The sequence below is a fragment of the Trachemys scripta genome, chromosome 7, assembly GCF_013100865.1.
Source record: "Trachemys scripta elegans isolate TJP31775 chromosome 7, CAS_Tse_1.0, whole genome shotgun sequence".
In the NCBI taxonomy this organism is placed as follows: Eukaryota; Metazoa; Chordata; order Testudines; family Emydidae; genus Trachemys; species Trachemys scripta.
The window spans coordinates 51,448,018-51,461,954 of NC_048304.1; the positions used below are offsets into that span (position 1 = coordinate 51,448,018).

Consider the following 13,937-nt stretch of genomic DNA (forward strand, 5'->3'; position numbering starts at 1 on the left):
CTCTGGTCCTCTCGGGAGGATGGAAAGCCAAGGGCAGAACCCTTTCACTGAAAATAGCAGCATGGCTTTAATGATTCATTTCTGCTGTTATCAAGAGCTAAATGTGAAAAGGGCAAGTGGCATGTTAATCGCCCTAGTGACAGGAGATCCTTGTGAACCTCAGATGAGGGCCTGAGGCTAAGTGGATATGCCATCATTTCCTTCTGGGCATCTTAGGTTTGTAGAAGACTCCAGAAAGAAGATGAATTGTGACAAAGCCAGAAAACTTACTGGCTTAATCAGTACTATTGTGAGGAAGATCTTTATCTTAGACTCTGGTATCTGAATTTGTGGCTCTAGTAGGTATATGTAGCTCAGATAGTGCTGGGATAATAAAATATTTTAGTTTCATAGTTCTTGTGACTTAAGGTATGTCTACACGGCAACTAGACACTTTTGGCTGACTTGTGCCAGCCAACTCAGGCTCGCTGGTCTTGGGCTGCAGGACTGTGTCATTGCTGTGTAGACTTTCAGGCTCTGGGGCTCTGCAAGGTGGAAGGGTCCCAGAGATCAAGTGGAGTGCCCCAGGGGTCGGTCCTGGGGCCGGTTTTGTTCAACTTCTTTATTAATGATCTGGAAGATGGGATTAGTTGCACCCTCAGCAAGTTCGCAGATGACACTAAACTGGGAGGAGAAGTAGATACGCTGGAGGGTAGGGATAGGGTCCAGAGTGACCTAGACAAATTGGAGGATTGGGTCAAAAGAAATCAGATGAGGTTCAATAAGGATAAGTGCCGAGTCCTGCACTTAGGAAGAAAGAATCCTATGCACCGCTATAGGCTGGGGACCGACTGGCTAAGCAGCAGTTCTGCAGAAAAGGACCTGGGGATTACAGTGGATGAGAAGCTGGATATGAGTCAGCAGTGTGCCCTGGTTGCCAAGAAGGCCAACGGCATATTGGTCTGTATTAGTAGGAGCATTGCCAGCAGATCAAGAGAAGTGATTATTCCCCTCTAGTCGACATTGGTGAGGCCATACCTGGGCATCCAGTTTTGGTCCCCCCACTACAGAAGGGATGTGGATAAATTGGAGAGAGTCCAGCGGAGGGCAACGAAAATGATTAGGGGACTGGGGCACATGACTTACGAGGAGAGGCTGAGGGAACTGGGGTTATTCAGTCTGCAGAAGAGAAGAGTGAGGGGGGATTTGATAGCAGCCTTCAGCTACCTGAAGGGGGGTTCCAAAGATGATGGAGCTAAGTTGTTCTCGGTGGTGGCAGATGACAGAACAAGAAGCAATGGTATCAAGTTGCAGTGGGGGAGGTCTAGGTTAGATATTAGGAAACACTATTTCACTAGGAGAGTGGTGAAACACTGAAATGGGTTACCTAGGGAGGTGGTGGAATCTCCATCCTTAGAGGTTTTTAAGGCCCGGCTTGACAAAGCCTTGGCTGGGATGATTTAGTTGGGGTTGGTCCTGCTTTGAGCAGGGGGTTGGACTAGATGACCTCCTGAGGTCTCTTCCAATCCTAATATTCTATGATTCTACGATCAGGCTCCAGCCTGGGCCCAGAAGTTTACACAGCAAGGGAATAGCCCAAGACCCGTGAGCCCGAGTTGACTGTCACGGGCCAGATCTGGATGTCTTTCTGTGTAACCACACCCTGGAATTGCACTTGTGCCTTAGCAGAAAATAACATACTTATCCAATATAGTGGTGCCTACTGGTCTTTGGGAGCTTACATCATGGAGACAAGAGCCCTTTGATTAAGTATTTTTAAATACACACTTGCTTTGCTCCTCTATTCAGGCCATTCAGTGTTTTTGGGGCAGATGCATGCAATTAAAATCAATCTTGGTATTCTGGCTAGAATTTACCTTTTACATCTGTTATGCTTGCAAGATCAGTTGTTGAAAGCCTGTAATGTCAACATTAATTGTGATCAAACTGGTCTATTTACTAATTTCTAAAAGGCAACAGTACCTTACCATACCTCTCCTTCTCTTCCATAGATATCTGAAGCGGGGAGAGACTCCTTGCCTTCTTGGCTGCATTGGGAACCGAAGAGTAGCACCTTGGAAGGTCTTCCCCTGGATACTGACAAGGGTGTGCATTACATCTCAGTGAATGCAGGGCAGCTGGAGCCCAATGGAAGTTATGTGTCCCAGACCACCAATGTCTTTTCCATTGAGGTTCACCCTGAAGACCACAATGAACATCAGTCAGTACGAGTGGCTTCCCAAGACCAGAATGAGGCAGCACCATTCATGTGTGGCACAGAGGAACCAGTCACAATCCTGACTGTAATTTTGGATGCTGACTTAACAAAAATGACACCAAAGCAAAGGGTTGAACTTTTAAACCGAATGAAACGTTTTTCAGAGGTGGAACTTCATAACATGAAGTTGGTTCCTGTTGTAAATAATAGACTCTTTGACATGTCAGCCTTCATGGCTGGGCCAGGAAATGCAAAGAAAGTGGTGGAAAATGGGGCCTTACTCTCATGGAAATTGGGATGTTCTTTGAGCCAAAATAGTGTTCCCAACATCAGCAACGTTGAAGCTCCTGCTAAAGAAGGTGCCATGTCTGCCCATCTTGGCTACCCTGTTGTTGGCTGGCACATTGCTAACAAGAAACCTCATCTTCCTAAGAGAATAAGGCGGCAGATCAATGCCACCCCTACACCTGTCACTGCCATTGGGCCACCGACAACTGCTATCCAGGAACCACCAACCAGAATTGTTCCCACCCCCACATCCCCAGCCATTACACCGCCCACAGAAACAACAGCTCCTCCAGTAAGAGAGCCTATACCGTTACCTAGGAAACCTACAGTTACTATTAGAACAAGAGGAGCCATTGTTCAGACACCAACTCTAGGACCAATTCAGCCAACCAGAGTAGTAGAAGCCACCAGTACTATCCCTGGGCAGATTCGCCCAACGATGACTGGATATGTAGAGCCTACTGCTGTAGTTACACTACCCACAACCACTACTAAGAAACCAAGAGTCACCACGCTGAAACTAGGCACACCATCAACAACAGATTCCTCTACAGCTACAACTCGAAGGCCTACCAGAAGACCCAAAACTCCTCGACCTACCAAGCCTCCTGGCATGACCAGATCACCAGTCACTAAGTTGGAAACCCCCTCTCCACCAACCCGCATACGCACTACTATTAGTGGTCCTTCCCGTGTGTGGGAGCCAAATGAGCCGCCAAGGCTGACAAACCACATTGACAGGGTGGATGCATGGGAAGGCACTTACTTTGAGGTTAAAATACCTTCTGATACATTCTATGATAAAGAAGACACCACCACCGATAAACTGCAATTGACTCTAAAGCTGAAAGAGCAGAAAATGGTGGAAGAAAACTCCTGGGTCCAGTTCAATAGCACTAGTCAACTAATGTATGGAATGCCTGATCACAGCCACATAGGGAAGCATGAGTATTTCATGTACGCCACGGACAAAGGTGGTCTCTCTGCCGTGGATGCTTTTGAAATACATGTTCACAAACGGCCACATGGGGACAAGTCTCCAGTTAAATTCAAAGCCAAATTCCATGGAGACCACAATGCAGTGGCCAATGACATCAATAAAAAGATTCAGTTGGTAAAGAAGCTGGCTTTTGCATTTGGCGACCGGAACAGCAGCACAATTACCTTACAAAACATCACCAAGGGCTCCATTGTAGTGGAGTGGACAAACAACACTCTGCCTCTGGACCCATGCCCGAAAGAACAGATCAGAGCCTTGAGCAAAAGAATCTCTGATGACTCTGGTGGTCCTAGCCCAGCCTTTTCCAATGCCTTAGAGCCCGAGTTCAGGCCCATAAATATTTCTGTGATTGGCTCCGGCAGCTGCAGGCACATTCAGTTTATTCCAGTGGCTAGAGATGGCAGGATTATCTCTGAAGCCACCCCAACATTGTTGGCAGGTAAAGACCCCGAGAAGAGCAGCGAGGATGACGTGTACCTGCACACTGTGATCCCTGCTGTGGTGGTTGCTGCTATCCTACTAATCGCTGGCATCATCGCCATGATCTGTTATCGCAAGAAGAGAAAAGGCAAACTCACCATTGAAGATCAGGCCACCTTCATCAAGAAGGGAGTGCCGATCATATTCGCAGACGAGCTGGATGACTCCAAGCCTCCCCCTTCCTCCAGCATGCCCCTGATTCTTCAGGAGGAGAAAGCCCCTCTTCCCCCTCCAGAGTACCCAAATCAGAACATGCCAGAGACCACCCCCTTGAACCAGGACACTATCGGGGAATATACTCCATTGCGGGATGAAGACCCCAATGCGCCTCCATACCAGCCTCCCCCACCTTTCACAGCACCCATGGAGGGTAAAGGCTCCCGCCCGAAGAACATGACCCCCTACAGGTCTCCACCGCCATACGTTCCCCCTTAATGAACAAAAGATTCATTGCGGAGTAGGGGCCTCTAGTCCCGTGCCAGGGTTGTCTGTAGGGACTGATGGCCTGCAAATCCATTGCCAACCAGAAACACCACTTAGAATCCCAAACCGCAGCCAGCCCCTCTCCGGAAACGTTCGCTCACCAGAGTGCTGGGGAGACTTTGGGACACTGATTTTATTTTTGCCTAACAGCTTTTATTTTATTTTATTCATAGAAAATTCTTCTTGGCTCAAACATATTTCTAACGGCAGGCTTCTCGACGCGTCCGTAGACTGGTGAAAAGGGAGAGGGATGGCTGGATGTACAGGCAGCACTGGGGGTGGCACTCTGAGGCTCTGCTGTTTGCCTTTAACACTAACTGTACTGTTTTTTCTATTCACATGTGTCTAGCAACAGGACGTAACATGAAAGGTAGCCTACAAATAATGACATTCAAGGGACTTTCTGAGGTCAAGGCTGAGTTTTTACATTTAATCTGCTATCTACCTGAAGTTGTCTGTATAGTTTTTGGGACGGGGGAGGGGAAATACCTTGCTAAAAATCAGCTCCAGAGGTGTTTCAAACCCAGTTAGAGGATGGACCTAGCCAGTGTTTTTATCAGAAGAATCCTATTTTTTCACGTATTGTAAAATTGTCGTCAGCCTGGGTGTGGGCATCCTTTGCCAAGCAGCCAGGAAACACCCTGCCCCTACATAAGCCGTTGCTGGCCTGCCAAGATCGCCCTGCCCGTCCCCATGCTGCTGGAGAACAGAACTCGGAGGTGCCTCAGAACAGCCTGGAAAACAGCCATTGGGTAACAGAGAGTGGGGCTCAGTCAGGCTCAGAGGGGCAGCATCTCCACGGTGGGCCGCATGGCTGTGGTGTGGGCAGGCCAGCGGTGTGGGGCTCTGCCAGGAATGGGAGAAGGTTTTATACTGCCCCAATTCTCCATGTAAGTAGCGAGGCTGGGGTTTGACACACTTTGAGGTATTTTGGCGAAGATGCAATATTTTTATGTAGTATGTTGCTATCTCCTCACTTCTTGAGCGTAGTATTGGCACAGCTTCTCATCCATCCCCTCCTGCTGTCCCAACCCACTTGTGCTGTGCTACCCTCATGCTCACGCGCACATTACACTGGCGGTTGGGACCTCCGAAGTGCCAGAAATGGCTCAGAGTAAAACTCTCAAATCTAATTTTTTACTAAATTTTTGATACAGCCTCAGATTGTTTTATTAAAAAATCATTAAAAATGGTAACGCTGACAGCAGTTTGTATGAGCATAGCTTCTTAGTATCAGCGCCATTGGACTGACTGCGTTGCTCACTTTGAGTTTTGTCTCTTAGTCATTGTTAAATATTAGAGCCATGTCTAGGTTTCTTGCCTTTTTAAAATGAACTTTCATCTCTCCTGTGAGGTTGGGGTTGCCCTGTAGGCTGCTCCTGTGCTTTTTTCCTTTGAACTAAATCATTTTAAGCATGGATTTTTCTGGACCGTTTGAGAACTGTTTTTGGTACATTTAGAGGGAGGAAAAACCCTTTGCAATAATGTGGCCCTGCCCTGGCCGGGGCTGGCTGGGCAGGTTCTGGCTGACTTTGCACACCAAGCAGACACTTTAAGCCATATTGACTGTTTTGCAAAGTATGTTTGTGTGCTGACGTGGCCAAGTTACACAGCAGTAGGTGACTGGAGAAAATGACCTTCACCTCTTAATTGCTAGGGTGGCATTTCCCATCAACCCTTTTCTCGACTTCAAGGGAGTTTGCCTGTCAAAAGCAAACACTAGCCTAATCTTGTTAGGGCCTTAGCTCGGCAGTGTCTGCTTCTGCACCTGCAGAGGGGTGGGAGGAGTGAGGTTGGGGTGGCTGCAAAGTGCACCTCAGGCAGGATTTTATTGGTGCTGGCTTTACCCCACACACCACCTGTGACTCCCACTCCCCCCCTGCAGGAGTGCTGGAGCTGAGCAAGCTTCCTAGGAGAGCACTGGTCCATCTTGTCCTGTCTGGCAATGAGGGGAGTGGGAGTGTTGTCACCCAGACGCTCTGTTGGCTTTGTGCTGCACCTAGAGCTGTGTCTGGAAGCCCGTTGCAGCTGGCAGTAGATTGTGAGGGCTGAGCTGGCAGCAGTGCCTTTCGAGTGCCTCTCCAGCAGGCCTGAAGTTATCCCCACACACGCAAGTTGGAGCAGGCTCCCAAACAGTGCCGTTGTCCCTAGCAACCACAGCCACTCCATACTGGCCATGCGCAGGCGCACATGCGTTAGGCCTGGGCCTACCCGTCACCATAGAAACTGGAGGCGAAGGGGCAGTGAGCAGAATAATAATAATGGCATTCTCAGCGGCCGCCTTCCCCTTAGCACCAGTGCTGTTTGTTTATGCCACTAGACACTGTAATGGTGAGAGAGACTTGTATTAAAAAGTGTTCACCAATCACTGCTGTGTTTTTATTCCTTGTATGATTATTTTAAAGATGTTTTCTGCATTCTGTAAAGAATCCTATCAACTAAATAAACCTATGTACTTTACTACACCGGAGTGGGCTCTCACACTCTTCCTCCGCTACTGGCCGCAACCGTGCGGCATCACCCACCCAGCAGGCTTCTGGGGGCAGAGAGCTGCAGAGCAACTGCTGTGGTGGAGCTCCAGCAAGGCTTGGGGGCAGCTCTCTGAGGGTACTCTGGGATGTGGGGGCTTTTACTAAGAGCTGCTGGCTTGCCCTCAGTTGTGCCTGGCGCTGCAAGGCGGGGTGTGTAACTGTCTGTTTAGATGAGAGCCTCTCCCATTTGTATGCTCTCTAGGTCAGAGTGAAGCAGACAGAGAATACAGGTGCTTGAGTTCCTGCAGGGAATCCCAGTCTGCCACCAGCATACTACTGAGAGGTGTTGGGTACACATCAGACCTGCCCTGCCCTTAGGGTCATGGGTGTGACTCCCACTCATCCACCTGTGCAAGTCCATGGAGATTTGAGCCCTTAGCCCTTTATCTCCAGAGCAGAGCATGGGCAGCAGTGATGGCAATTCACCCCCATGCTGCACTGGGCCTTAGCCCTGGCCTGAGGGGCCCACTAGATGAAGACAGGAATCCCAGCCAGGGTTTGAACAAGATTTTAACCAGTTCCAGTGAAGCCCAGGTTTGAACACAGTCCAGCAGGGCTCTGCTCACGCAGCGGCTGTTGTCACTAACCCAGCCACTCGCAGAAAGTCGGTGGTTCACTCTCCACAGGGGATTGTACATTTGCTTTCCCTGTGTGCTCACAGCACAAACCTTGCTCATCCTATCAAAAACAAGACTGTGTGTGACTAATCACAGCAAAGCAGCTGAGATTTCAAATGCTTGGTCACAGACAAAATGAAATTTTGAGAAAATGGGGATGAGTGTGTGCACCAATCACCTGTTTGCAGGGACCCACTCGGCTCTAATTCAAGCTGCATCTCAGGCCCATAGCACTGGCCGGTCCATGTGTTCACTGTGCCCTGGCGAGGCAGTGAAGGCCTAGCACACGATCAGTTCTGTCCCTGCCCTAGACTCAGACAAGTGAGGTGAAGCAAAAGGCTCCATACATCCCATTATTTTTCTTATCCCACCACCTTGTGTATTCTGAACATGGCTTCCATCCACTGCTTGGGTCATGGAACCAGCTCTCCTGAACTACAGGGAAGCATAGACCCAAAACTTCACTGGCACCAGAGCACTAGTGAAAGGCAAGATTGGGGGGTAGGGAGAAGCCGGATGTGAGGAAAGGAGAGCTGTTGCCATTAGAGCAGGCAGAGAGAATCGCTTCTGACTAGATAAGTTGTCAGGTTCACAGGTTTGTTATACCAATAAAAACTAGCAGGATCTTATTAAAGGGGACAAGATAAAGATGCCACATTTATTATAACAATTTGATTTATGACCAATAACTAATATCTTAATCCTTATATACACACACATTATACCTAATACCTATACACACATACACACACACGCTCATATATACACACATCCATCAGATGTTCTGCAGCTGCTGCATAGTTACCAGTCCTGCTTGAGTTTGCAGCTTGGGTTCGTAGCTTGTGGCGGCTAACTGACCAGGAAAGCCGGGCACAAGGATAAGCTGGGTCTCTGTTGGACATGCACCGATGCCCTTCCATGTTGGCAGCAGAATGTTACCCTCCTCCAAAGTTTTCCATCTCACCCATCCTTTGTGTAGGCTTTAGTTTGAATCCAGAGTCTATAGGTCTTGCTGTGTCACGCTGCCTTCAGGTTTGGTGATTGATCACCCGTCAATTGCAGACATGACTTTCAGCCTTGGACCAGGCTTTGATCTTCCTTCTATTATACCTTTTCTTTTTTTAGGGTGGATTCTTTTTACTTTGTTAAGGCTCTTGTCTGCATCTTCAGCCATTGGTGTTTGAACTCTATTTAATCAGGACAGGCTGGGGCTGGAGGTTGATTCCATCATCCATACATACCTCATTCACACATCTAAACAAGCCTTTACAAAATGGAGTAAGCATTTTAAAATGGGGTTTGAATTACAATATGGCAAACAGTGAACAGAAGTTACACTGTAGGCAAGTGTAATAAATGGTGAACAGAAGTTACAATACTGAAACAGTGCAAGTCTCAGTAATTTAAGCAGGAATTGGATTGATAGTGAAACTTACAAAGGCAGCTAACTGAACAGCTGTGGCTCTTAACAAGCATCTTAATTGTTAATTAGCCAGTTATTGGGGTAACCGGTTTTATGAATGAATATTGTTTCATTCATAAAACTTTACTTATGAAGTTACATTAATAAAGTGAACAATTAAAAACAATTTCATTCATCAGTTCTACAGGCTGAGGTTAATTAAAGCTGGAGAGACTGCGGCAGGGCCTAACTTCCCAACCTTGAAAGGACACTGCACAGATGTTTCTCTGGCTGCTGGGCAGCTGGCTGAGGACATGGGCTTTAGCCTGTGGTGTTCGTTCCCCGTGAGGACAATATGGACTCTGGAAAGATGGGTAGTTGACAACCCAGCACAGCTGGTGCCTACTGCATTGAGCCCACAGCGAGCTTGAATCTTTCTCCTCCTCTCCCAGGTGTGTGGATCCTGTTCTCCCCAGAGGTTGGGCACTAGATTGGTCAGTGGGCTGTTAATCGTGCTGCAGCCAGAGAAAGGGAAGGGAAACAGAGAAAATGGAAACTTAAAAAATAGCTTTTCAGCATCATCTGTTACAGGGGTGAGCGGGGTGCCCCAGGGCCACTGTCTATGTGTGCACCCCACTTCCCCCGCTTGTTAGAATATAGATATGCAGGGCTGCCTGTAAAAGCCAATACTTTAAGAACTTAGGTGTGTTTTTATCACTTAGCTAGTTATAGAGGTATAAAACAAAGAACCAAAATCACAGTCTGCCTGTGTATGGGCCTCCTCTCACTAGGATAGTCTGAGGCCCGGTTCTTAGGCTAAGGCCTTCGGCTAAGCAGCAGAAGCAGCTATAAGCTGGAAAGTGTACGGTCACATCCTCACATCCCAAACCAGTCACATTGAAATAAGATGGTATTGGGCTGTTAGGAATACAATCCTGTCCTGATAGGACACTTTATCACCACCAGATAAAGATGATTAAAGAAAACTTAGTTTGATAGCATCCTGGCTGGCAAGAAATCACTTCTCAATAGCTGTGGTTGCGAAACCCTCATTTCTGTATGTTTTATCTTTATGGCCCCGACTTTTCTATTGTTAATCTGTCTGATTCTCTTATTGTTTCTGTCTGCTGTATAATTAATTTTGCTAGGTGTAAGTTAATTAGGGTAGTGGGATATAATTGGTTAGAGAATTATGTTACAATATGTTAGGATTGGTTAGATAGATTTCAGTAAAATGATTGGTTAAGGTATAGCTGAGACTATTACTATATAAACTGGGGTCAAACAGGAAGTGAAAGGGGAAATATGAATCATGCTTGCTAAAGGGCGGGGGAACGGGAATAGGGAACGGGGAACAGGGACACAGGCAAGCCTGTGTGGTGTCAGAGCTGGGAAGCGGGACACGGGGTAAATGCTCTGTGGCATCACAGCTGGGAAGGGAACACTGGGGAACAGACTCTATTGGTGTATAGAGATAAGCCCGACTGGTGTGAAGGGCTTCGGAATATGTTTGCTTGGAAATTAACCCCAATAAACATCTCATTGTTCGCACTTCAGACTTCTGGTCTTTTGCTGCTTGCTGTCTGCGTGATAAGAACCAGGGAAGCGGGAGGGTTGAGGGAAAGCTCTCTAACATCTTGGTGCTGTGACTCGGATGCATCACACTGGACAGGTAAGTAGCAGCCACGTAAGTCCCCCTCCCCAACTGTCTGTGCAGCTGCTTGGAGGGGGTTATGGTGGGCTCTCATGATGGTAGTTGCGAGTCCTTGCAAGCTGGGGTAATGGTCTTTTTGGATAAATGGATACGGAAGAATCAGGGCCCATTCCAGGTGCAGGGGGTCAACCTGGGATGAGATTAAGAAGGAAATGGGAGCAGTGTTAGGGGACCCAGAGGGATGGGGGCTGGCTGAGGAGCCCACCCTCCATGGTAAATGGGTAGTGGAAGGAGGTTTGTGCCCATGGGGACAGGATGCCTTCCAGGGAAAGGAGTCACTTAAGTCCACTTGTAAGATGTTTGAAGTAAAGGCAGCATTATGGGAAGCTGCCAGTAATCTTTCAAGTTTGATGCTACTCCAGCAAAGGCTACTGGAGTATTGTGAATTAAAGTTAAGGGTGCTTTAAGATAATTTGGCAAACAGGGTTTGGAGTCAAAAGCAGAGTTAACAGACACCTTAAGAGACAGGAGCTGGGACTTGCTCCTAGGGGAGTGGAGAGAAAAAAAGTTTCGAAGTGAAAAACGGCAGGGTTTGTAGGAGCGGGTAACAACCCCCACTTTTCTCCCAGAGCCAAGATAAAAACCTGGGGGTAAGGGTTCCCAACTGTTTACATTTAGGGAGCCCTACCCTTTGCTCAGAGCTAACTATATCCTTTTTTTCTTCTTCTTCTCCTCAGTTTGTTTAATTTGGTTGGAAGTTGTGAAAATGTTAAAAGATAACAGTTGTGAAGCAAATTACACAAGGGGGTCAGTGGCTACTACCACCACTATGTTTCTGTCCCCAGGAGACTTTATAGCTATTCTGAGGGGAAATGGGCCCTTTCCCCACAGAAATGGTCTGTAAAGGACTGCTGCAGGCAGCAAGCAGCCAGATACTCTGATTTATATTATTTGACTATTGGACGAGTTAATCAAAATCACTAAAGGAATGTAGGAGATTTCCATTAAAACTTGACTGTCTCCAATTGTATAAGATGGAAATCTGGGTACAGTTGTGTAAAAATAATAAAAGCAGTGCATGGAGTGTTGGGCAAAAGAGAATTTTTGTGTGTAAATCTTTTTGTGTAATTATGTAAAGTTTTAAGGACCTAAACCAACATTCATGGTTTGTAAAATCCTATTTGTAGGTTTAAGATGAATTGGTTTGGTTTATAAACAATGGCACTAAATCCATTTGAATCTTTTATTCAAAGTTGCAAAACTGACAGACACTTTTTTTTGCCAAACACAGGTAACTCCAGTAACCCCTTACTGAATGAGGGAGGCAATCCCCCCTTACTGAATGAGGGAGGCAACCCCAGTGACCGAGGATGTGGAAAAAGCTAATGTACTCAATGCTTTTTTTGCCTCTGTCTTCACAAACAAGGTCAGCTCCCAGACTGCTGGACTGGGCAGCACAGTATTGGGAGGAGGTGACCAGCCCTCTGTGGAGAAAGAAGTGGTTCGGGACTATTTAGAAAAACTGGATGAGCACAAATCCATGGGGCCGGATGCGCTGCATCTGAGGATGCTAAAGGAGTTGGCAGATGATGGCCAATGGCTCCACAATCACATCTTTGAAAACTCATGGCGATCGGGGGAGGTCCCGGATGACTGGAAAAAGGCTAATGTAGTGCCCATCTTTTAAAAAGGGAAGAAGGAGGATCCAGGGAACTACAGGCCAGTCACCCTCACCTCAGTCCCTGGAAAAATCATGGAGCAGGTCCTCAAGGAATCAATTATGAAACACTTAGAGGAGAGGAAAGTGATCAGGAACAGTCAGCATAGATTCACCAAGGGGAAGTCGTGCCTGACTAACCTAATTGCCTTCTATGATGAGATAACTGGCTCTGTGGATGAGGGGAAAGCAGTGGATGTGTTATTCCTTGACTTTAGCAAAGCTTTTGATAGGGTCTCCCACAGTATTCTTGCCGCCAAGTTAAAGAAGTATGGGCTGGATGAATGGACTGTAAGGTGGATAGAAAGCAGGCTAGATCGTTGGGCTCAACAGGTAGTGATCAATGGCTCCATGTCTAGTTGGCAGCTGGTTTCAAGCGGAGTGCCCCGAGGATCGGTCCTGGGGCCGGTTTTGTTTAATATCTTTATTAATGATCTGGAGGATGGTGTGGACTGCACTCTCACCAAGTTTGCAGATGACACTAAACTGGGAGGCGTGGTAGATACACTGGAGGGTAGGGATCGGATACAGAGGGACCTAGACAAATTAGAGAATTGGGCCAAAAAAAACCCGATGAGGTTCAACGAGGACAAGTGCAGTGTCCTGCACTTAGGACGGAAGAATCCTATGCACTGCTACAAACTAGGGACCAAATGGCTAGGTAGCAGTTCTGCAGAAAAGGACTTAGGGGTCACAGTGGACGAGAAGCTGGATATGAGTCAACAGTGTGCTCTTGTTGCCAAGAAGGCTAACAGCATTTTGGGCTGTATAAGTAGGGGCATTGCCAGCAGATCGAGGAACGTGATCATTCCCCTTTATTCGACATTGGTGAGGCCTCATCTGGAGTACGGTGTCCAGTTTTGGGCCCCACACTACAAGAAGGATGTGGAAAAATTGGAAAGAGTCCAGCGGAGGGCAACAAAAATGATTAGGGGTCTGGAGCACATGACTTATGAGGAGAGGCTGAGGGAACTGGGATTGTTTAGTCTGCAGAAGAGAAGAATGAAGGGGGATTCGATAGCTGCTTTCAAATACCTGAAGGGGGGTTCCAAAGAGGATGGAGCTCCGCTGTTCTCAGTGGTAGCAGATGATAGAACAAGGAGCAATGGTCTCAAGTTGCAGTGGGTGAGGTCTAGGTTGGATATTAGGAAACACTATTTCACTAGGAGGGTGGTGAAGCACTGGAATGCGTTACCTAGGGAGGTGGTGGAATCTCCTTTCTTAGAGTTTTTTAAGGCCCGGCTTGACAAAGCCCTGGCTGGGATGATTTAGTTGGTAATTGGTCCTGCTTTGAGCAGGGGGTTGGACTAGATGACTTCCTGAGGTCCCTTTCAACCCTAAAAAGCAACAGAGGGTCCTGTGGCACCTTTAAGACTAACAGAAGTATTGGGAGCATAAGCTGTCGTGGGTAAGAACCTCACTTCTTCAGATGCAAGTACATGCATCCTTCCAACCCTGTATTCTATGAAACTAGTGTTTGGCTTTGGTATTTAGCATTTAACCCTTAAGGTACCTCAATGCTTTATAAAGTTTAATATGTTTTTAAATAAAGACCAAAGTTGTGCCTG

The 13,937-nt window shown here is 47.2% G+C and overlaps 1 protein-coding gene across 8 annotated transcripts in view; it reads left to right on the plus strand.

Moving 5' to 3' along the window:
• Positions 1–6,911, plus strand: part of DAG1 (dystroglycan 1) — a 139,278-nt gene extending 132,367 nt beyond the window's left edge. For all 8 annotated transcript variants that reach the window (XM_034775311.1, XM_034775306.1, XM_034775304.1 and 5 more), the window contains one exon: positions 1,992–6,911. In XM_034775311.1, the coding sequence (XP_034631202.1) occupies positions 1,992–4,400 (2,409 nt within the window). In that variant the 3' untranslated portion in view covers positions 4,401–6,911. The remainder of the gene's footprint in view (positions 1–1,991) is intronic.
• Positions 6,912–13,937: the final 7,026 nt, after the last annotated feature.